The sequence below is a fragment of the Elephas maximus genome, chromosome 24 (genome assembly GCF_024166365.1).
Source record: "Elephas maximus indicus isolate mEleMax1 chromosome 24, mEleMax1 primary haplotype, whole genome shotgun sequence".
Classification (NCBI taxonomy): Eukaryota; Metazoa; Chordata; class Mammalia; order Proboscidea; family Elephantidae; genus Elephas; species Elephas maximus.
Window position 1 is genome coordinate 44161526 of NC_064842.1, and position 25339 is coordinate 44186864.

The 25339-nt window shown below is 43.2% G+C and overlaps 1 protein-coding gene across 3 annotated transcripts; it reads left to right on the forward strand.

Annotated features, from left to right (window-relative positions):
- The first annotated feature begins 107 nt into the window (after positions 1-107).
- LOC126066906 (major histocompatibility complex class I-related gene protein) lies at positions 108-25071 on the forward strand. Of its 3 annotated transcripts, none has more exons than XM_049868327.1 (6): positions 108-238; positions 17927-18190; positions 18939-19214; positions 22123-22398; positions 23040-23144; positions 24544-25071. In XM_049868327.1, exons 1-6 carry the CDS (start codon positions 184-186, stop codon positions 24582-24584), a joined length of 1017 nt encoding a protein of 338 aa, XP_049724284.1. In that variant the 5' UTR covers positions 108-183; the 3' UTR covers positions 24585-25071. The 3 variants fall into 3 exon arrangements, with proteins under 3 accessions (XP_049724284.1, XP_049724285.1, XP_049724286.1); XM_049868328.1 differs by having other exon boundaries at positions 17927-18187; XM_049868329.1 differs by lacking the exon at positions 18939-19214 and having other exon boundaries at positions 17927-18187.
- The last annotated feature ends 268 nt before the right edge of the window (positions 25072-25339 follow it).

Here is a 25339-nt window from a genome sequence, read left to right on the forward strand (position 1 = left end):
TGTCTCTGTTTTACCTGGCAACTGATGACAATTAATATTTTCCCTGTTCTTATTGGATGGGGGCTCTGGGTGTTGCTCAGTTACTAAATCACCCAGGAGGGGGTGGAGTGTAGATTCTCGAAAGGATCTTCAGGGGCTAGTCAGTTGGTTGAAAGAATCTGGAAAGAGTCCTGAGGGAGACTGATGGTGCTCCTGTTGCCTCTCATCGTTGTATTAATGGTGAAGCACAGCGATGCTCGTGAGTATCCCAGGTTCTCTTTGCTCCTAAATAAGTGCAAAGCAGAAACAGCCTAGGAGGACCAGCGTTTCTTCCTGAAGCTCATAGTGAAATAACGAAGAAGCCAGGGGCAGAAAAGTGTATTTATTTAGCTCACGACGTGTAGGAGCGATGGACTAGCCGAACAGTTTTCTAGTTTACGGCGGTAGGATTTTGGTATCACTCATCTTCTGAGGGGCTGGTAGCCATTCTGGAAAGACCCTCCTGAGAAACTTTCTCACTTTCCCCCTGAGCATGGCTCCTGCTTTCTGCTCATGTTCTTTCTTTTACTTTTCTTTCTCCTCTTGTGGAGCTTAATGAGCATCACAGGGTTATGGTCAAGGTTTCAGGGGCATTGAACAGGGGAGCAGTCCATTGTTCAGGTTTATTTATCCTTTTCCTCCTCACCACCAGCCCTGACTGTAACAAAAGATTCAAGAAAGATAAAATCATAGCACTGGATTTATTTCCGGGTGTAAGAAATATTGATCGAGTAGAAAGAGGAACTTTTCATTGTTTAAGGGCCCCACATCACTGGGGAGACAAATGCCTTCTGTTGCCCCAAATACAAGAAAAGGTCCGTAGACTGTAAGCACCAGGCTTCTGTGCCCTAGGTAACTGCTCTCCCAGCTGGGGGCTGGCATCCCAGGGGGATTGGCTGGCAGTGTTCGGAGCCCTGGTGGCGCAGTGGTTGAGAGTTCTGTTGCTAACCGAAAGATTGGCGGTTCGAATCTGCCAGCCGCTCCTTGGAAACCCTATGGGGCAGTTCTACTCTGTCCTGTAGGGTTGCTATGAGTCGGAATCTACTCGGCAGCAACAGGTTTGGTTTTTTTTTTTTTTAGTTCAAAAGTCGGACTGGGCCGCCACCACTGGTGATGACTTAGGAACATGACATGAAGGAGCTCCTCCAAATCACTCATGTATTAACTCCACAAATATTGATTGATGATCTGCTATGTGTGAGGCACTTTTGGGAGTATGACAGTGAACAGGACAGACATAGTCCCTGCTTCTATTGAAATGTAATCCAGAAAGCCCCACCATTCAAGGCAGAAATGGGAAAGATTGGAGGTAAAAGTAACAGACAGAGGATAGAAAGAGGGAGGGAGGAGGAAGGTAAAGGGTGATATTCTCCTTTCCAAAAGTTAAAAAGCTTTTATATTGTCTGCATATGATCCTCAAAGAACTCCAATATTATGACAATGATAGCCCCTAAACATACTCTCTCCTGTGATGTTCTCACTGACCGTTTGTGCTAGGCTAAGAAAATATCCCCACTTAAAGATGAGGAAACCTACGTCTAGAGAGGTTGACAAAGCTCACATAGTAGAGTCTGAAGTAGAACCCAGGTGTTCTGGCCCTCAATCCATGGCTTTTCCACAGTATCACAATGCCTCTGAACATGGACACTTGGTACTTTGATAATTGATGGAATGAGAAATAAAATTAGCAAATTATAAAGGGTAGGTTAAGGTCACTTTGTACGGGTTATTCTCCTTTTGACTCCTCAGACACGATGTCTGTCTTGCTCTGTGTCCTGGGAGGCTGACTGCTACAGAATGCATCACCCAGCCTCTTACTGGCTGATCTGTTTGGGTTCAGCCAATGGGAGATGCTGAGAGGAGAGAGAGAACAGGGAGGAAAGAGAGGCTGGGATATTTCTTTCTTGCTCTTTCCTCTCTTTCTGTAATGTTTCTGCCAGTAGCTGTGTCCCTTTCCAATATAGCTTTCCCTGAGTAACCCTTCCCACAGTTGTTTGTCTCTTGGTACTTCATTAAAAAAAAAAAAATCTCTTGTTTATTCCCTTAACTTTGCCCATGTCTCTGCAAGGAGTCCTTTCACTGAGGTCTTTTTAAAGCAACCCACCTTGGGCAAAGGCTATTTCCTGCTAGGACCCTGACTGAGAATTCCCAAGGTTTCAGGGCTGTGAAAACAGACTTAGTCTACTTGATATGTGTGCCTAGTGCTTACTCCGAGTAGGAGCTTCTATGCTGTTGCTATACAGGAAATCCAGGGAGAGGATTCCAGAATGTTTGGGGTCACAACTTCAGGGAATGTCAAGATAACACCAATATCACTTCTATTGTGTCCTTTTTATCGACTCCATAGCCTATGGTTGACTGCTGTTTTCTTCATCCTCCCTAGCCCCTGTTCACAGTTTTATAATTTTCTATTTACAAAAACCTTCCCTTCAAGACTTGGATCTCTCTGAAGGCAGAGAGACACCTCTCATTTTTCTCTTCTTTATTTCCCTAGCACTAAACCCTGGTGGTGTAGTGGTTAAGCGCTACCTCTGCTAACCTAAAAGTTGGCAGTTCGAATCTACCAGGTACTCCTTGGAAACCCTACGGGGCAGTTCTACTCTGTCCTCTAGGGTTGCTATGAGTTGGAATTGACCCAATAGCAATGGGTTTGGTGGATTTTTGTTTGTTTGTTTGTTACCTAGTATACAGAGCCCTGGTGGCACAGTGGTTAAGAGCTACCACTGCTAAACAAAAGGTCCACAGTTTGAGTCCACCAGCCGTTCCTGAGAAACCTGATGGAGCAGTTCTACTCTGTCCTATAGGTTCGTTGTGAGTCAGAATTGACTCAATGGCAACGGGTTTGTTTTGGTTTGGACCTAGTGTACAGTTGTTGTGTGCCGTGTGTTGTGTACAATAGGCAGTTACACATGCTTGCTGAGTGGATTTTTGTTCTGAAGTAATAATCTTCCTGAGAAATTGAAGGTTCTGTGACTATAAGCCATAGAGAGCTTGGCCAGAAATGACAACGGCAAGTTCCCAGCTGTGGTTTACCGTAGTTAGAGAATTTGTACTTAAAAAAAAAAAAAAGGTTTTGTGCTTTTACAACTCATCTTGTTCTTCATTTTAGCCTGTGTGAAACTGAACTGGTAATGGGGGTGGGTGTAATGGGGGTTGGGGGGGAGGCATGCACAGGATTTCTCTTGCCTAGCCATATGTGGTTTGTGCGTTTAATCTTGAAATAACCAAGGTCAGTCTCATGCTATTATTCGAATTTTGTGGATGAATCAGTCTGCTGAATCAATCTGCTGTATCAATCTGCTTCATGAATGGTAGAGTCCTTCGCAGACAAGGACTGATGGTGACTAAGCCTTCTAAGCTGCAAACTTGCCTAGTGTTAAAATGCAAACTTGCAGATTATCTGCTTAGAAATGACCTTGAGTTCAAAGAGTTAACGTGAGAAATATGAGCATTTGCTATAAACTTTATTAGCCCTGACAACGACTCTAGTCTGTTTCCATGGAGCTGTTACCAAGGTAGACGCGGTAGAAATTTCTCCAAGACAATGTTTCACTCCCCTAAGACCCTAACTTGGTTCACACTGAATGCATTTAAATTCAAGAACTTTTAAGTAATTGGTAGATTTTTTTCTGACTAGTTGAAATGTCTATCTATTCTTACTTAAAATCCACTGACTGCATTCGTCTTACCCTGGAGAATTGCCAAGAACTGGAGAGAAGGGGCCTAGGTTAAAGATCACACACATGACTGTTACAAACACTTTTATTTTATAAAATCCAGATTGAGATAGATGACAAAGGGCATTCTTTCTTACATCCGAATTTATATTTATTATGGAAAACCTTTCAAAATTATACATATAAAACCAACATTTTGTTACAGTGACAATTAATCACTCAAAAAAAAAATGAAATTGGGATTCTTCCGGGAACTAGGAGACATATGGTCATCATTGTGTACGAAGTCTACTGAGAAAAAAATCCACTGGAAATCATTCATTCATTCTTCAAGAAACTAACAGGCCCTACAGTAGTCTCCTTAAAAAAAAAACCAAACCCACTGCTGTCGAGTCGATTCTGACTCATAGCGACCCTGTAGGACAGAGTAGAACTGCCCCATAGAGTTTCCAAGGACCGCCTGGCAGATTCGAACCGCTGACCTCTTGGTTAGTGGCCGTAGCACTTAGCCACTACACCACCAGGGTTATTCCTCAAATTCACCAAGTATGTACTGTCCTGAGATTGTTCTGTCCAGAAAGTTCTTCTTCACTCTATTCATATCTCTGCTCAAACACCACCTTCTCAGAGAGGCCTTCCTGGTTTCCCTATATAAAAGTGCAGCCCTCTTCATACTGTATCCCCTTTCTCTGCTTTATTTTTCTTCATAAGCTTTCTTAGCACCTGACATTGTATTGGAAACCCTGATGGTGTAGTGGTTAAGAGCTACAGCTACTAACCAAGAGGTTGGCAGTTTGAATTTGCCAGGCGCTCCTTGGAAACTCTATGGGGCAGTTCTACTCTGTCCTATAGGGTCATTATGAGTTGGAAGCTCCTTGACGGCAATGGGTTTGTTTGTTTTTTTTTTTTTTTTGGACCTTGTATTATATATTTATTGTCAATCTCCCTTTGAGAAATTAGCTCAGAGGGCTGGGGCTTTGATTGGTTCGTTGCTGTACCCCTTGCAGCTAGGGCTGTGCCTCCTGGAAATTCAGAAAAGAATAAGGCCTATACAAAAGGAGAAGCTTCAAAAGAGTAGCCTCAAAAAAGTAGCGGAAAAGTCAGACTGTCGGATCCAGCGGTTTTAGGCCATTGATAGTGTTGGGGGATAGGAGGAAGGGGCCCTAACAGTTTTTACTGCACGTAGGCTATCTACATCACTGTACGGTTGAAATATGCCCAGAGGTCCTTTTAACTAAAAATATCATCGTCTCCTTCTCATTCCCACAATGCCTGGAATTCCGAAGAGTAGTTCCCAGGGATCATAATCATTTTAATCATATTAAGGCATTAATATCACATGCAAGCAAAATTTTGCTGAAGATCATTCAAAAACAGCTGCAACAGTATATTGACAGGAACTGCCAGAAATTCAGGCCGATTTCAGAAGAGGACGTGGAAACAGGGATATCATTGCTGATGTCAGATGGATCCTGGCAGAAAGCAGAGAATACCAGAAGGATGTTTACCTGTGTTTTATTGACTATGCAAAGGCATTCGACTGTGTGGATCATAACAAACTATGGATAACACTGCGAAGAATGGGAATTCCAGAACACTTAATTGTGCTCATGAGGAACCTTTACATAGATCAAGAGGCAGTTGTTTGGACAGAACAAGGGGATACTGATTGGTTTAAAGTCAGGAAAGGTGTGCGTCAGGGTTGTATTCTTTCACCATACCTATTTAATCTGTATGCTGAACAAATAATCCAAGAAGCTGGACTATGTGAAGAAGAACCGGGCATCAGGATTGGAGGAAGACTCATTAACAACCTGCGTTATGCAGATGACACAACCTTACTTGCTGACAGTGAAGAGGACTTGAAGCACTTACTAATGAAGATCAAAGACCACAGCCTTCAGTATGGATTGCACCTCAACATAAAGAAAACAAAAATCCTCACAACTGGACCAATGAACAACATCGTGATAAATGGAGAAAAGATTGAAGTTGTCAAGGATTTCAGTTTACTTGGATCCACGATCAACAGCCATGGAAGCAGCAGTCAAGAAATCAAAAGATGCATTGCATTGGGCAAATCTGCTGCAAAGGACCTCTTCAAAGTGTTGAAGAGCAAAGATGTCACCCTGAAGACTAAGGTGCGCCTGACCCAAGCCATGGTATTTTTAATCACATCATATGCATGTGAAAGCTGGACAATGAATAAGGAAGACTGAAGAAAAGTTGACGCCTTTGAATTGTGGTGTTGGTGAAGAATATTGAATATACCATGGACTGCCAAAAGAACGAACAAATCTATCTTAGAAGAAGTGCAGCCAGAATGCTCCTTAGAGGCAAGGATGGCGAGACTGCGTCTTACATACTTTGGACATGTTTCAGGAGGGATCAGTCCCTGGAGAAAGACATCATGCCTGGCAGAGTACAGGGTCAGCAGAAAAGAGGAAGACCCTCAACGAGGTGGATTGACACAGTGGCTGCAACAATGAGCTGAAGCATAACAACGATTGTAAGGATGGCTCAGGACTGGGCAGTGTTCGTTCTGTTGTGCATAGGGTTGCTATGAGTCGGAACCGACTCGACGGCACCTAACAACAACGACAACAAGGCATTGGGCTACTTGGGAGGACCAAGAAATAATGGGGACTTCATTAACCTGGTTATCCAGTCAGGACCCACTGCTACCTGTAAGAAGGTCTGAAGCCTGGGCCCCCCACAACTGGGAAATTGGGGACAACGAGTCATCCTTGACAACGATGGTCCAAGGGCCAGAAGTCTGGGTGGGGGAGGTGCTACCACACTAGGGCAGGTTGGGTAGTCTAAGGCTGGCAGGCTTCCCATTTGAGAGATCAGAGTGTGATTCCTGGCTCCTCCACTGGCAAATTCTAAGGATGATTTTGGGCAATTAATCTCTCTCACCTACTGTCTGTCTGTGAAATGGGGATTATAAGACCAACTCTAAGGGTTGTTGTGAGGAGTAAATGAAGCCCATGTTTATCAAGGGCTTAGCATGGTGGTGCTCAATAAATAAATGCAGTTCTAATGGTTGTGATTAAGACGCTGCTGCTCTTCGTGGCTCTTTCAAAGACCCAAGTGATCTACCACCTTTTCCTTGGCATTTCTGGATCCTTGCATGTGAGCCAGCTCTCTCTCCTCTGAGCTGCCTGAGTACTCCATCAGTGCCTCTTATGTGGTGCTTACTTCTTGCTGCCATGTGTTATGGCATTGTATTTATTTATGGTACTTGCTATAGTTCCCAAATATATGTTCCTAGGAGAAAGGACTGGTATCTCTTTTTCTCTTCCTGACACTGCCTCACAATTCCTTGTACATTGTAGAAACTCAATAAATATAAGTTGCCCCAATAGATGAGTGACTGAAAATACCAATTATTTTATGTTATTGTGGTTTAGGTGAAAGTTTACAACTTGTCAGTTTCTCATTCAAAAATTTATACACATACTGTTTTGTAACATCAGTTACAATTCCCACAATGTGACAACACTCTCCGCCTTTCCACCCTGCGTTCTCCGTGTCCATTTGTCAAGATTTCCTGTCTTATCATTTTGCCCCTGGGCAGGAGTTGCCCATTTGGACTCATATATTGAACCAAGAAGCACTTTCCTCACATGTGTTACTGTTTGTTTTATAGACCTATCTAATCTTTGCCTGAAAAGCGGGCTTCAGGAGTGGCTTCAGTTCTGAGTTAGCAGGGTGTCTGGTGGCCATATTCTCAGAGGTTCCCCCAGTGTCTCAGACCAGTAAGTCTGGCCTTTTTTTGTGTGTGTGTATTTGAGTTTTGTTCTACGTTTTTCTCCCACTCTGTCTGGGACCCTCTGTTGTGATCCCTGTCAGAACAGTTGGTGGTGGTAGCCGGGTGCCATCTAGTACTTCTGGGCTCAGGCTGGTGGAGGCTGTGGTTCATGTGGTCTTTTAGTCCTTTGGGGTAATATTTTCCTTGTGTCTTTCTTTGGTTTTCTTCATTCTTCTTTGCTGCAGATGCGATGGGACCAATAGATGTATCTTAGATGGCCACTCGCAAGCTTTTAAGACCCCAGACACTAATTACCAAAGTAGGATGTAGAACGTTTTCTTTCCGAACTATACTATGCCGGTTGACCTAAGTGTCCCCTGAGACTGTGGTCCACATCCTCAGCCCCAGCAACTCAGTCCCTCGAGGTGTTTGGATGTGTCTAGGAAACTTCTATGACTATGCCTTGGTCAAGTTGTGCTGACTTTCCCTATATTGTGTGTTGTCTTTCCCTTCATCGAAGTTGGTACTTGTCTACTATCTAGTTGGTGATTTGCCCTCTCCATCCTTCTGCACCCTTGTAACCATCAAAGAAGTTTTTTTCTGTGTGTAAACCTTTTCTTGAGTTTTTATAACAGTGGTCTCATACAGTATTTGTCCTTTCGTGATTGATTTATTTCATTCAGCATACTGCTAACCAGATTCATCCATGTTGTGAGATGTTTCCTGGATTCATCATTGTTCTTTATCCTTGTGCAGGATTCCACTGTGTGTATGTACCATCATTTGTTTGTCCATTCATCTGTTGATGGACACTTAGGTTGTTTCTATCTTTTTGCTATTGTGAATAGTGCAGCAATGAACATGGATGTGCATATGTCTAGTCATGCAAGCTGTTATTCTCTAGAATGTGTTACTAGGAGTGAGATTGCTGCATCATATGATATTTCTATTTCTAGCTTTTCAAGGAGGTGCTGTATGGTTTTCCATAGTGGTTGCACCATTTTATATTCCCACCAGCAATCTCCCCACAACCTCTCCAACATTTATTATTTTCTGTTTCTTATCAGTGTCAATATTGTTGAGATAAGATGGTATCTCACTGTAGTTTTGATTTACATTTCTCTAATTGAGCCCTGGTGACTCAGTGGTTAACAGCTCAGCTGCTAACCAAAAGGTTGGCAGTTTAAGTCCACCAGCCTCTCCTTGGAAACCCTATAGGGCAGTTCTACCCTGTCCCATAGGGTCGCTATGAGTCAGAATTGACTCAACAGCAGTGGGTTTACTTTTTTTTGGAATGGCTTTACCAATTATTTTATAAGTCAGTGACTTTCACAGCCTTACATAAAAATGGCCCAATTGACATAATCTAAGGTTAAAGAGAACATCATCTAGAAATAAAGTAGCCACTGCACCTGGTCTAAGAACTATTTGACTGTGTTGTTCAGGCTCTCCAGCAATGTCAGTAAGGAAACAGAGGAGCAAACGCCCTGAGAGAAGCAGCTCAACTGACCTGGACAGAAGACCGAATTGTAAATTGTAGATGTAAGTTCATTAAGTGAGGTGATCCTGACACTCTGTTCATGGAAAGGGGGAGAGAAACCTAAATTCATAATTATTGAAATAAGAATTAGACTATTAGATTGAATCATATGAAATTGCCTTTTTTATAGGTCAAAAATGGTCACTTATCAGCCTTTTCAAGGGATTTAACCTAAACAATGATACTAGAAACCTGAACATCGGCAACATATTGTGGTAGGATATAAATGATTAGGTCTCAGGTGCTATGAAGGAGCCCTGTTGGTGCAATTGTTACAGCGCTTGGCTGCTAACCAAAGGGCTGATGGTTAGAACTTACCAGCCACCCCATGGGAGAAAAGACCAGGTGATCTGCTCTCTTAAAGATTAAACCCTATGGGAATAGTTCTACTCTGTCCTATAGGGTCACTATGAGTTGGAATGAACTCAATTGCATGCAACAACAACAACAAGGTGCCATGCGGGAGACAGAGTACCATGGACTTGTCCCCATCTTTCCTGTTCAAGTTGCTGATTTAACATCTGACATCTGATTCACCATCACAGCCGAGGTAGCATTTTGAAAGTCCAACTAAGGAGCAAACACGACTTGTATCTGTGGGGGTGCCAGATGGGTAACTGGGCCCATGGCAAAAGGAAAGGAGAAGACCGTGATGTCCTGGAGCAGAGCCATGCCATGGCTGTACAAGAGATAGGCAGACAGATGATGGGCAGATGGAGTCCAGCCTGTAGGGGCAGAGCAGCCTTTGCAGTCAGGGCTGGCTGGTGGAGAACAACTACTCTGAGATCAGGAATTAGACTGATCTTGAGACTGGAGAAAAGGACATTATACTACACTTGGATAGCACTGTCAACAGACCATAGTTCTCTTTATCTACCTCTTATAAACTCTAGATAATGCAGACTTGTATGAAGTTCTATTTTTATAAGAAAGCAAAATTATATGAATTGTAAATATTATGTTTGGAGGTGACACCAGTGATACCTGGAATAAATCTCCCCATCAGGCAGTAATGCCCCAAGTTGTTAATACTCTTTTTGCTTGCTGCCCTCTACCAGGAATATAGACCCAGAGGTCATAAAAGGAACTCCCAGTTTCCAAGGGAAGCTCTTTACCAATCCAGCTTAGCTCAGTAACTCAGCATCTTTTTTCATCCTTCTTTCTACTCACTCCATCGTTTGGCTGGAATCTGCTTTCTGTGAGGTTTTCTCTCCTATGAATAACTTTGGGAGCTGTTCCTACCTATTCCTTTTCCCTTCACTCCCTCTGTTGCAGCCACAGGACGTTAGAACATGGCAGGTGTGTTCTTTCATTAGGGCCTTTGTGTTGTTCCCCCTGCTGGGACAGCTGTCCCAGATATCTGCAGAGCCCCTCATCCCTGCAGGTACTTGTTCAGAAGTCACCTTCTCAGGAGGCCTTCCCGAACCACTGCTTTAAAATTGTGCTGCCCGTTCTTCTTTTCAGCTGACTTTGTAGATATTTATTACATACATTTATTTACATATTTATTATATACATTATATAATATATAACATGTAAGATAATCAACCAGTTGCTGTCAAGTTGATTCCAACTCATGATGATCCCATGTGTGTCAGAGTATAACTGCATTCCATGGGGTTTGCAATGGCAGATTTTTTGGAAGTAAATTGCCAGGACTTTCTTCCGAGGCACCTCTGGATGTACCCAAACCTTTGACCTTTTGGTTCGCAGCTGAGCATATTAACTGTTTGCACCACCCAAGGACTCCATATATAAGATAAAACCAAAACCAAACCCATTGCTGTCGAGTTGATTTTGACTCATACTGACCCTGTAGGACAGAGTAGAACTACCCCATTGGGTTTCCAATGAGTGGCTTGTGGATTCAAACTGCCAACCTTTTGGTTAGCAGCCGAACTCTTAACCACTGCAACACCAGGGCTCTATAATTATGTATTATATATAGGAGTCTCTGGGTGGCACAATGAGTCGGAATTGACTCGATGGCAACAGGTTTCGTTTTGTTTTTTTCTGGGTGGTACAAATAATTGACATTCTAGCTGCTAATTGATCTATTCTTATACACTTGGTTGCCATGAGTTGGAATCAACTTGATGGCAACTGGTTTTGTTTGTATACATGTATATACATATTATATATATATAACATACTAAAAAAAAAAAACCACCAAACCCATTGCCATCGAGTTAATTCTGGCTTGTAGCAACCCTATAGGACAGAGATAGGACAGAGTAGAACGGCCCCATCAGTTTTCCAAAGAGTGCCAGGTGGATTCGAACTGCTGACCAAAAAAAAAACCCACCAAACCCATTGCCATCGAGTTAATTCTGGCTCGTAGCAACCCTATAGGACAGAGTAGAACTGCCCCATCAGTTTTCCAAAGAGTGGCAGGTGGATTCGAACTGCTGACCTTTTGGTTAACAGCTGTAGCACTTAACCACTATACCACCAGGGTTTCCATAAAACATATGCATGTATATAAAGGTGCGTGTATGTGTGTAATATATATATTTTTTGTCTGCCTTCTGCCCCTCCTCCCACTAAGCTCCCTAAGGTCAGACATTTTATCTGTTTTGTTTGTTTGTGCCAGGGGCCTAAAATAGTGGCTGGCATGGAGGAGGCACTCACATATTTGTTGAATATATGAATGGATATTAAGAAACTGAAAATGAATGTTGCGTATCTACAGAGTAGCCACAAAACCTTTCCAGATGTAGAGAAATAGAACTGTTCAAAATTGGTTGCTGATTCAAGCATATATACCTTTTGCAAACTCCAGATTAGATGTCAATTAGATTTCAGTTCTGCTCCCCATTTATCAGCCTTCTTTTTAAATAAAAAAATATTTTTTAAGGTGTAAGTTCCAACTTAAATAAATTCATATTCATCCCAGTATATTTTATTATTTCAAAGCAGAGAAATAAAGTGTTTCGACTGCAATTAATTCATCATATAGTCATGAAGTTCCAACTTTCTTCCCTCTATAAACCTTGTTGTTATTGTTGTTAGGTGCCATCAAGTTGGTTCTGACTTAGAGCGACACTATGTACAACAGAGCAAAACACTGTCCAGTCCTGCGTTGTTATGCTTATGCCAATTGTTGTTATGCTTGAGCCCATTGTTGCAGCCACCATGCCAATCTATCTCACTGAGGGTCTGCCTCTTTTTCACTGACCCTCTGTTTTACCAAGCATGATGTCCTTCTCCAGGGACTGATCTCTCCTGATAACATGTCCAAACTTTGTGAGATGAAGTCTTGCCATCCTTGCTTCTAAGGAGCATTCTGGTTATACTTCTTCCAAGACAGATTTGTTCATTCTTTTGCAGTCCATGGTATATTCAATATTCTTCACCAACACCACAATTCAAAGACATCAATTCTTCAGTTTTTCTTATTCATCAGCCAGCTTCTGCATGCATATGAAGCGATTGAAAACACCATGGCTTGAGTCAGGTGCACCTTAGTCTACAGGGTAACATCTTTTTAACACTTTAAACAGGTCTTTTGCAGCAGATTTGCCCAATGCAATGAATCTTTTGATTTCTTGACTGCTGCTTCCATGGGTGTTGATTGTAGATCCAAGTAAAATGAAATCTTTGACAACTTCAATCTTTTCTCCATTCATCATGAAGTTGCTTATCGGTCCAGTTGTGAGGACTTTTGTTTTCTTTATGTTGAGGTAAAATCCACACTGAAGCCTGTGGCCTTTGATCACATAAATCTTACTTAACTGGTATTTTCTAAACCCATATTCTCTTGAGACTTCATTACAGTAAAGCCAAGAACAGTACACAAATGAAAGAAAGGACATGTGGCCCAATCATAAACTTGTTCCCCTTCGAAAGGGCCCACCTTTGTTTAAATGACAACTTTCCAGATCCTATTCCTTTTAACCCAACAAACATCCTCAAAGTTCTTCAAAATGGAAACACTATCTTTCTCAAATCAAAGTCCTTGGTATCTCCTCTTAAATGCTGGGCTTTCTTGCTGCAGTAATTTGGTTTACTCCCAAATAAAATCTTTGTTAAAATTTAAACCACAAAAAAAATTTTTTTTTTTTACATGAAAGTCCCTACATTGTGCAAAACTTGCTGTGCTAGGCCTTGCAGGAAATACAGAGGAAAAAAAGCTAAGTCCCAGATTTTAAGTGCCTTAGGATGGAGAAGTAGGTAGAAGATAAGGAGAGATAAATAGAATAGAAAGCAGAATATAACTTTTAGGACAGAACTAGTGCTTATCCCTCAATCCCTAGCTCTTGTTTCCGTAAGAACCAGCACTTTTGTGAAGGAGACTTTCATAACCAATCTCAGAGACTTCTGTTGCACCACCTCCCAACCCCCCAGGCAAGGGAAAAAAACAAGTTGCCATGGAATGGATCCCAACTCATGGTTACCCCATGTGTGTCAGAGTAAACTGTGCTCCATAGGATTTACAATGGCCGATTTTTTGGAAGTAGATTGCCAGGCCTTCTTCCAAGGTGCCTTTGGGTGAACTTGAACCTCCAACCTCTTGGTTAGCAGCCAAGCTCTTAACCTCTGCACTGCCAGGGCTCCAAGGGATGGAAAGGGAGAGGTAAAAGGTCAAAGCAGTACAGGGGAAGCCCAGCCTCCATCTTGCTCAGTGTTGCAGCTGACAAGCAGGATACAAACCTCCAGGGAGGGAGCACATGGGGCTGGGTCCCCTTCTCTGAACACTGCTCGAGAAGCAGGAAGGGAGGGGCACTTATACTGGTTTTACAGAACTGGTACAATCAGTCAGAAGAGGCCCCAGCAGGCCTGGTTCACTCTCAGGAATCCTGTCTCCCCTAGTAGTTAAGGTAAGAGTGCTTTGGCCTTGGGGTGGTCAATTCTAAAAGGCAGCCTTTTTGTTCTTGTTAGTTGCTGTTGAGTCTCTTCAGATCATGGCAGCCCTAGATGTGCAGAGTAGATCTGCTACATGGGGTTTTCGAGGCTGGGATCTTTTGGAAGCAGATAGCCAGGCCTATCTTCCGAGGCACCTCTGGGTAGGTTCGAACCATCAGCTTTTTGGCACTTAACCATTTGTGCCACGCGGGCACTCCTAAATGCAGCCTAAATATTATGAATTCTTTCACAGTTTTAAAGAAAAGAAAAATACAGTCTTGCTTGCACAAAAGCTAACCTAATCATTTTTTAAGCAAATTAGTTTCTAAATTTTTACTTTTTTCTGAAGTGTGTATTTACAAATGAAGAGGAAAGAGTGAGTGTCATTTCTTTTCTGGAGAACAGAAGACTGACACCTGTCCAAGGTTCTCTACAGTGACAAGGGCTACATCAGAGGACCCAAGTGCTTGAAGAGATCCAAAGGGGGACAGCAGCATTGGTTTGGGCTATCTGGAAGGACTTTGGGGAAGTGGCATCTAGTACAGCCCTTTCATACAGGCAAGAGAAGTCCTGGATGTGGCCCCACACCTTAGAGGCCCCCCATCTGGCCTTCCTGTGTCTGCATCCCTCCCCGCAGAGCAAGGAGCCCACAAAGCCAAGGGGCTGTGCTCCCTGAGTCTGTTCCTCCACTCTAGGTCATAGTACAGGTACCCAGGAACCTGGAGATCGCTGCCCAAATGAGTCAAGGCTGCTTGAGCTTGCGCAGGCCTCTTCCTTTGGTCCATCTTCCTGTCAAATAAAAAACAAATCCTGACTTTGACAGGGAGAAGCTTTAGTTAGAAAGAAAAAAGGGAAAAGATAAGAGATTATTGTAATAGTGGGTGGGGGTGGGGGGAGAACCTACTACAAAAAGGAAACCATTCCCACCATAAGATCTGCCAGTGTCTCAAAGAGTTAGGGAAAAAGCATTTTCTTTTTACAGAGATGAAAATAAACAAGGGTAGAAAAAAACCCAGGTGTAGGGGGCTGGGATGAGTGGGTGACATCATCAGATAGTGAATAAGAATGTTTTATGCTGAGGTCAGCTTATGGGGGGGTGTCTGGGCGTGCTTAAAGAGGGGAGTATGTTGACTTAGGCTGAGAGTGGGTCGAAGTTGAGGGACTTGAGGAAAGGAGAGAAGCTTCATCAAAGTTTGGTTAACAAGCATTTTGTTTCTGGTTGATCAGTGGGGTAGGCAGTTCAGTTAATCATTTATGAGGCAAAGAATGGGAATTTGGAGGGTTTCTTTTTTTTTTTTTTTATGTGCTAGCCCTACCACTACACTCATCACACTGCTTTGAAACTGCCTTGCCTGTCTCTCCCGAGACTGTGAGCTCAGTTAGATGAACTGAGAGAAATTCTGTGTGGGAGTGGCAGAAAGGGTCAAACGATTTGGTTTCATTTTAGTTTTTTTTTTTTTGGTAGAAATACACACAGCAAAAACATACATCCATCCATGCAACAATTTCTACATGTACAGTGACACTGGTGGCATTCTTCACATTGTGTCACTGTTCTCACGATCTCTTCCCAAATTATTGTACCACCATTAACTTAGACCCACTGGCCTAAAACTTCTTATCTGTGCTTTGGAGTTACTGTTGTCAGCTTGATCTCATATGGACAATTCTTTAAAAGAGCACAATGCTCAAGGCAAACATTCTTTACTAATCAAGCTAAGCTGTTTGGTTCAAAGATGACTTTAGGGGATAGTCTTGGTGCAGGGCTTAAAGATTACTCAGGGCAATAGATTCACAGCTTCCTTCAGTCTCAACTGGTTCCAGAAAGTCTAGATTCCATAAGAAATTGAAATTCTGTTCCACGTAGTCCCCGTTTTGATCAGGATCCATGTATTGAATCCTTGATCAAAACATTCAGTAATAGTCGCTGGGCACCTTAGTTTACTTTCAACTTCTAGCATTTGTCACAATCTTTAAAAGTGATACTTGGCCAGAGGACAAATAGGAAAAGAATAAGAACATGGTTGATGGAGGTGGTTTGGCATAATGGGAAAAGCACTGTGCTTTTAGGGTTTTTTTCCCCCCTCAGGAGGCCTGAGTCCTTATGCTAGTTCTCACTCTGACTGGCCTGGTGTGTCTGTGCCTGTCTGTGCACATGCGCGTGTCTGTGTGCGTGTGGGGGTGTGTGTGCACATGTGCACAGAGGTTGGGGCTGGAGGGAGCTCACTGATCCATCCAGAACCCTCTTTGGTAAAATAACCCATACCTGTTGCCGTCGAGTCGATTCCAACTCATAGCGACCCTATAGGACAGAGTAGAACTGCCCCATAGGGCTTCTCCAAGTCTGTAAATCTTTATGGAATCAGGCTGCCACATCTTTTTCCTGCAGAGTGGCTGGTGGGTTCAAACCTTTTGGTTAGCAGCTGAGCACTTAACCACCGTGCCAACAAGGCTCCTTTGGTAAAATAAAGAGTTATCAGGGTTTTGGGGAGGGAGGGAAGGTGGGAGAGGGTTATTTACTGATTAGTTAGTAGATAAGAACTACTTTAGGTGAAGGGAAGGACAATACTCAATACACGGAAGGTCAGCTCAACTGGACTGGACCAAAAGCAAAGAAGTTTCCGGGATAAACTGAATGCTTCAAAGGTCTGCGGAGCAAGGGCGAGGGTTTGGGGACTATGGCTTAAGGGGACTTCTAAGTCAATTGGCAAAATAATTCTATTATGAAAACATTCTGCATCCCACTTTGAAATGTGGCGTCTGGGGTCTTAAATGCTAACAAGCGGCCATCTAGGATGCATCAATTGGTCTCAACCCACCTGGATCAAAGGAGAATGAGGAACACCAAGGTCACAAGATAACTATGAGCCCAAGAGACAGAAAGGGCCACATGAACCAGAGACCTACATCATCCTGAGACCAGAAGAACTAGATGGTGCCCGGCCACAACCAATGACTGCCCTGACAGAGAGCACAACAGAGAACCCCTGAGGGAGCAGGAGATCAGTGGGATGCAGACCCCAAATTCGCATAAAAAGACCAGACTTAATGGTCTGACTGAGACTACAGGAATCCCGGCGGTCATGGTCCCCAAACCTTCTGTTGGCCCAGGACAGGAACCATTCCCAAAGACAACTCATCAGACATGGAAGGGACTGGACAATGGGTTGGAGAGAGATGCTGACGAAGAGTGAGCTACTTGTATCAGGTGGACACTTGAGACTGTGTTGGCATCTCCTGTCTGGAGGGGAGATAGGAGGGTAGAGAGGGTTAGAAACTGGCAAAATTGTCACGAAAGGAGAGACTGGAAGGAGGGAGCGGGCTGACTCATTAGGGGGAGAGTAAGTGGGAGTATGGAGTAAGGTGTATATAAGCTTATATGTGACAGACTGACTTGATTTGTAAACATTCACTTAAAGCTCAATAAAAATTATTTTAAAAAATTAAAAAAAGGAAAGGGAAGCAAGCAGAGATTTGGGGGATCTCATACCACCAAGAAAGCAGTGCTGGGAGCAAAGTGTGTCCTTTGGACCTGGGGACCCTGTGCACAGATGCTCCTAGACCAGGGGAAGATTGATGAGGGCCGACAAAGACAGAAAGCCTCCCCCTGAAACTGACGCCTTGAATTTGGACTTTTAGCCTACTTTACTGGGAAGAAATAAATTTCTCTCTGTTAAAGCCAAAAAAAAAAAAAGAGTTATCAGGGGTCTCAGGCCGTCAGAGTTTCTGAACACTTTCTCAGCGACAGCTCTGCCAGCAGGGAGCCCACTGCGACCCTTCCTCCACAGAACTGAGCAGCACTCTGTTCTGTGCTTTACTTGCAAATTGAGATTATCTGTAAAATTTCATACTAACCAAGGCTTTCAAGCCCAAAGGAAAAAAGTTCAAAGTGGGCTAGAGTTGTAAAGCCCTTTCTGCGTCCTAATGCCTGGGGCTCTGTCATTCTGTAAAAGGAAAACGAGAGTTGGGGCCTGTTGGTCTTGGATCCAGCTGGACACGGAGCCCTGATATGGTAACTCCATGGAATACAGTTTATGGATTTTAGTCCTCTGTGAGTGACTCTCATATCTTCTTTCTTTGCTTGCCTCCCAGGGACTCATTCTCTGAGATATTTTCGCCTGGGTGTTTCGGATCCTGGCCATGGGATCCCTGAATTTATTTCAGTTGGCTATGTGGACTCTCACCCTATCACCACATATGACAGCGTCACTCGGAAGAAGGAGCCCCGGGCCCCATGGATGGCGGAGAACCTTGCGCCCGATCACTGGGAGAGGTACACCCAGCTGCTGAGGGGCTGGCAGCAGACGTTCCGGGTGGAGCTGAAGCACCTGCAGAGTCGTTACAATCACTCAGGTGGTAAATGCAGCAGAGATGAGTGCTTTCTCTCATGAGCCCCCACCCCTCCAGGGAAGGCCCTGGGCTGACAGCCAGTGTCTGCAGGAGTCACTGAATTCCACACTCTGTGGCTTTTGGCAAAGCCTGGAACATGGTTGCTTGAGTTTAGTGTCTACCATCTGCCCTATGTATCTTCTGAATTGTCTGTCTCTTCCCCAGGAGCTCTTGCCCCCCATAGTCCCTGTCGCATCCCCATTCAGGCTTACTATGTTAATTTTCCCAGGTATTTCTGGCTCCTGCAGAGCTCTCCCTCCCCCACGGAACCCATGTTGTTGTTAGGTGTGTTGAGTTGATTCTGACTTATAGCAACCCTATAGGACAGAGTAGAACTACCCCCACAGGGTTTCCAAGGCTGTAATCTTTATGGAAGCAGATTGCCAGATCTTTCTCCTGTGGAGCCAGTGGGTTTGATTCACCAACCTTTTGGCTATCACTCATAGTAACCACAAAGTTTATCATTTAACCATTCCCATTATGGGGTAACTCCCCAAGGGAGGAATTATCATGTTCCTCTGACATACAGTAGATACTCTGCCAAATATCCATTGATAGGTAGGGCTTATGTAACAGGAACCTCTTGGAGGCTCCACAATGCCATGATAGCCTTGTGAGGTGATGTATTCTGGGGCAGAGAAGCCTACATGCCCTGGCCTTACTACTTTTCCCACCTCCTCTATCCCTGTGTAAGCCTCTTCCTGGCCTGTTGCAGGGTTTCACACTTACCAGAGAATGATTGGCTGTGAGTTGCTGGAGGATGGCAGCACCACAGGATTTCTCCAATATGCGTATGATGGACAGGATTTCATCACCTTCCAAAAAGACACTCTCTCCTGGACAGCCGTAGACAGTGTGGCTCAAATCACCAAGTGGGCATGGGAGGCCAACCGGCATGAGTTACAATATCAAAAGAATTGGCTGGAAACAGAATGTATTGCCTGGTTAAAGAGATTCCTGGAGTATGGGAAAGATACCCTACAAAGGACAGGTAAAAGAGAGAACACTTTCCCCCATCCCCAGCACCCTTGGCTTTATACATAACTTCCTCTAGATTATATTCTAGAAGAAGTTATATATAACTATTATATTCGCCCTATCCTAAAATCCATCTCTTTAATTAAAAAAAAAATAATAATAAGACTTACTGTGAAAACTTACCTTAGTTGCTTTCGGTCAGCATTGTGACAAGATTCAGCAATTCTGCTTGTCTTGACAGAGAGGAATACCTCCAAGGACACCTCCTTTTGGGGATATCCAGTAAGGCAGATCCTTCCCTTTCCTGCCAATGATAAGTTGGGAAATAATTTGGGAGGTGGGGCAATTCTTAGAAGTTGTTTCGTAACTAAAGGCTCACACAGTACCAGGATGACTGAAAATCTGGACTTAAAAGGACTACACAGGATCTTAGCTTTACTAAAGGATTTATAATGAGATTCCTTTCAGTAAAGTGCTACTCTTATACATTTCCTATATGATTCAATTGGTCAACTTTCAGTTAATACGAAATGACTTAGGTGTCTAGTGCTGCTATAACAGAAATACCAACTGGAAGCTAGGAGGCAAGGGAGCACTGGAGGGGCAATGTGATGAGTACAAAAGGCCCAGAAGGGCAGAGACTAGATCTGGGGTGGCTAAGAGAGAGTAGCCGGTACACACACTTCAGGCTATATTTGGCTGAGAGGATTAAGATTGCTAACTCAACAGAAGCACATGTTGGAATGAAGTTGGAATAATTTTCCAAAACGTGTGTGTGTGATGGTGGTGGTGATGGGCTTGCTGTTATCAGAAAAAGTGGGGCTAATAGATGTTGGGCCAAAAAATTCAACAGTCCTGAGTAAAATAAATAGGTGTGACAATGTGTACCTCCCAGAAATTAATGTGACACAATGTATGTGAAAGCACTTTGTAAAACTATAAACCTCCATTCACACACAAATTTTGTAATTGTTCCCAGATAAGGAGCCCTTGACAGCTTGGGATCTGGTTAAAATCTATGGCCACTTGGGGTTGTACGGGACTGTCTAAGTTATCTAGTGCTGCTATAGCAGAAATACAAGTGGATGGCTTTAACAAACAGAAGTTTATTCTCTCACAGTTTAGGAGGCTAGAAGTCTGAATTCAGGGTACCAACTCTAGGGGAAGGCTTCCTCCCTCTATGGGCTCTGGAGGACTTGTTATCAGTCTTCCCCTGGTCTAGGAGCCTATCAGCACAGGGACCCTGGGCCCAAAGGACATGCTCCACTCCCGGCTCTGTTTTCTTGGTAGTAGGAGGTCCCTTCTCTGCTGGATTCTCTCTTTTATATCTCAAAAGAGATTGACTCAAGATACAACTTAATCCTATAGATTGAATCCTGACTCATTAACATAACTGCCTCTAATCCTACCTCATTAACATCATAGAGATAGAATTTACAACACATAGGAAAATCATATCAGATCACAAAATGGTGGACAATCACACAATACTGGGAATCATGGCCTAGCCAGGTTGACACACATTTTGGGGGGACACAATCCAATCCATAACAAGGACCCTTAATAACTGTGACATTTTAGGCTGAAGTTAGGCAGATATGAAGGGGGGTCATATAAGTCTCCAGTTCCTGATCTTGATGAGTTGTCAGAACTTTAACTGCAGATAAAGGAATGCCCTAGTTGCTTAGCCTGCTGCTCTTGGTGAATCCAGCACTGGGAAGAATGTAGAGAAACTGGGACAAAGTTTCTATGAAATGGGATTTGAGGGCTAAAGCTAATCCTGTTGATTCTCTCTGGGTGTGAGGAGCTCTTCAGAGAAAGAGGGGGAACCTCGGTACCTGTGAAGTGTGGGAAGTCTGACTTTAGTGTATCTGCTCCCCCTGCCAAGTCTCTCTGACTGCCATCAGTCCTAATAGAGTCTCAACCCTTCAGTCAAAACTTACTCTCAGAAAAGGACCCGGAATCAATTTCTTACAAGCACTGGCAGAAAAAGCCTCTCCCAGCGGCATTTATATTTTATTTATAATGTTGAAAGTCTTCTCTATTGCTAAGTTTCATGCCTCAGAAATAAAACAAGGAAAGTATTGTTGAGATGGACAACTGTTCCCAGTGTCAGAAGTGGCTGATAGTGAGGTGGGAGTGAGGAGGTGAGTCTTAGAAATGAGCAGGAAACTGTTGCCCCAGATAGTGCCGTTGGGCTCTGTTGGGCTGACATTTGGATGTGACCCAATTTCAGCAGGAAACATGAAGGACAGCACCATCTGAGAAATTAATTGAGCGGTCAAGAGAAAGCAAGGTCTTGAATCCACAATCCTTGTTCACTGCTGGAGCCCCGCTCTGATATGAATCCCTGTAGCCCTTTCAAAGGCACAAGGACAACATCATCCATTACATATGTTTGTGTCCAGTGACAGCTACCGAAGTGTCAGCCCAAGGGTACAAGCAATTTGAAGCCAAAGCTGGGGTGAGATGGCTGTTATTTATTTACACTAAGCACAGACTTGGGAACTAGGAGTGCTGAGTTTTAATCTTCATTCTGGTGCTGAATTAATTATCAGCAACAGTTACACATATAGCTCAGTTTTCTTTCTCTATGACTCATAAAAGGTGTTTCAAACGTTAACAATAAGCGATCCCAGCATATTTTCCAAATACTCAGAGCTATAGGCTTTCCCTCCCACCCCTCTTAGAGGACAGAGCATAGCTGAACTCCACATTTTTCATGCCTAGGCACACAGCCCTAGTAGATAGTGCACAATAAATAGCTTTGTTTTTGTTGATGAACCTGGGTTCTGGATCATTCTTAGTTTTAGTTGTTCCTGCAGTGAAGAAAATTAATTGGGAAACCCAGTTCCCAAGTTCTAATATCATGTGCTCAGTACGTAAGATACTTCTATTTAACTCTAGCTTCTTCTTTTTAGAGCCCCCACTGATCAAAGTAAATCGCAAAGAAACTTCTCCAGGGATTACAACTCTCTTCTGCAGAGCTCATGGTTTTTACCCCCCAGAGATTTCCATGACCTGGATGAAAAATGGGGAAGAAATTATCCAAGAAATTGATTATGGAGACATTCTTCCCAGTGGGGATGGAACCTATCAGACATGGATATCAATTGAGATAGATTCTCAGGACAGCAATATTTACTCCTGTCACGTGGAGCACTGTGACCTCCACATGGTTCTTCAGGTCCCCAGAGGTAAGGACAGAGGTTGTGGCACTCTGTCAGGGAAGTAATATTGAGAAAAATGGGGAAGCAGGAAGCCCTGCTGCCTGCTGAGGAAAGGGAGGACCGATCACTGCATTCCCATAGCTGGCTTTAGAATGGGTATTTTAAATCAGTGGTTCTCGGACTATTGCATCTCAGGGCTCCTTTATGCTCTTAAAAATTATTGAGGATTCCAAAGAGCTTTTGTGTATGTGGGTTTTATATACGGGTATGTGTGTGTTGCTGTCTATCATATCACAAATTTAAAAATAAGAAATTTTTAAAACACAAGAGACAGAGGCACACATTCCACTAGTCGTCAGAGTGATGACATTATCGCGTCATATAGCCTCTGGAAAACTCCACTGTACACACATGAGAGATTGAAATTAAAAAAGGCAAATCATGACTTAGACCTCATGGATTCCCTAAAAGGGTCTCAGAGACTCCTTGGGGCCTTTGGACCATACTTTGAAAACCGCTGTTTTAGATTATCACCCTACTCAGGAGCTGTGAGGCCACAAAAGAAAAATAGCGTTGGATTTTCTGATAGTCACAGGAACACAAGTGCATGAAAGTTAACATAGAAGGGGCAAGGGATTGTGGGTTTTTCTTCATTTGCTTGATTTCAGAATTGGAAATTATCCCTCTGGTGATGAAAGCCATCTCTGGGTCCATTGTCCTCGTCATTGTCTTGGCTGGAGTTGGCATCCTAGCCTGGAAAAGACGGCACCGAGGTGAGAGGCATGTGGAGGGATCATAGGGGGCTGAAGATGTCTCTTTCCTACAGTTCCAAAGAGTTTTATTTTCTGCACCTGCCACTCTGACCTTCACTTAGATATGGGTTGGCCCTTACTGTGGGATCACAGAAGGGACTGGGACATTTCTCCCACCATATAGGGAACTCACGTCACCAATAAGGTTTGTAAAGAGAGTGGTCTGTGTTCATAGGTGATGCCTGACTCAATGAAGTAGTGCAACTCCTGTCCAGGTCAACCGCCCTCCTAGAAGTTGGGTCAGGGAAGCTACAGTGATCTTGATTTGTCTCTTTCCAAACCATATCCTTATAATGAATTACTGTTGACTTCTGAGGGAATTTTGTACTTTGTTTCAAGATATTAGCCATTTTTCTACTGCAATCATATGACAGCCTTTTTCCTTCTAAATTAATTTTTTAAAACCTGAAGTGTTTGAGTGAATACCTTTGGAAAATGGGACTGTTGGTAAGGAAAAGTGGGAGGAGAAATGGGAGGTATATAGGTTCATGATACCTTGGGAAAAATTTAATTCCTTCAATAAATATAAATATTAAATACCTATATATTTTTTTTTACTATGTATAGGGTTGGAACCCTGGTGGTGCAGTGTTTAAGAGCTCAGGCTGCTAGCCAAAAGGTTGACAGTTCAAATCCACCAGCCGCTCCTTGGATACCCTGTGGGGCAGCTCTACGCTCCTATAGGGTCACTATGAGTTGGAATCGACTTGACAGCAATGGGATGTTCCAGGCACTGTATTGGGTGCTGGGATATAGCAGTGGAAAAGATAGACAGGATCCCTGCTGTCAGAGTTTACTACCTAGTCTTATAAGGTTATTTCCCCCCTCTGGCTTTACTAGTTGCTTAAGTTGGTGACAGCATAATGTTGATGAGACTGATCATGGACTTGAGCCCACTATGGGCCAGGAGCTTGGCTTTGCTTCATAGACATAGACTCCAGCTCCAATTCAGGGGATAATGTACCAAAGCATGTTATTAGATCAAAGAAAAACCAACCTCATTACTAGAAAATCAACTCAGACCTGGTGGGTCATTAATGTTTTACTTACACAGAACTAATCTCAATCCAATAAATAATAAATGCTGAAGCAAAAAAAAAAAAAGTTTTATTTTTATTTTTATAATGCTGTACCTCTCTCAAGAGCGATACAGACTGTGAGTTCCTGTTTTTTTATTTGTGGAGTTTGTGAATTTCAGTTAAAACTTGTCATGTTCTAAGAGAATCTTGACAAAGCAGACTATAAATGTCAATGCCTGCTCCTCAGATTTTGCTGAACTATTGCATTTTTTTTTTTTTTGAGCGATAAGGAAACTGGCAACCAAAATGTCATATCTAACTAAAACCTCTTTTCCTTTCAGAGCAAAAGGGAATCATCTACCTTCCTACACCGAATCAATGATTGAAGATCCTCCTGCTATTGACTGAATTGTGTCCCCCGCCAAAATTTGTGTTAACTTGGCTAGTCCATGATGCCCAGTATTGTGCAGTTGTCTACCATTTTGTCATCTGGTGTGATTTTCCTATGTGTTGTAAATCCTACCTCTATGATGTTAATGAGGTGGGGTTAGCTGCAGTTATGTTAATGAGGCAGAACCCAATCTACAGGATGAGGTGTGTCTTAAGTCAATCTCTTTTGAGGTATAAAAGAGAGAAGCCAGCAGAGAGACATAAGGGACCTCATAGCACCAAGAAAGTAGAGCCAGGAGCACACGTCCTTTGGACCAGGGTCCCTGTGCTGAGAAGCTCCTAGAGTAGGGTTAACCTGATGACAAGGACCTTCCTCCAGAGCTGACAGAGAAAAAAAGCCTTACCCTGAGCTGATGCCCTGAATTTGGACTTCTAGCCTTCTAGACTGTGAGAGAATAAATTTCTCTTTGTTAAAGCCATCCGTTTGTGGTATTTCTGTTATAGCAGCACTAGGTAACTAAAGTACCTCCTTTCCAGTTTTCTTTCCTCTAGGAACCATGATCTCCTTTATCCCCCATGGATTCAAGTCCAGTGCTTGAAGGTCTTGAACACACCCACAACAGGACTGAGAATTTGTGGCAGAAAGCCAGGAGCCACACAATTTTCTTTCTTTCTGGTCTTCGAAAAGAATGTCAGCTTTCAGTCTCTTTTGATCAGCTCCTTTACTACATTTGGATTTAAATATAG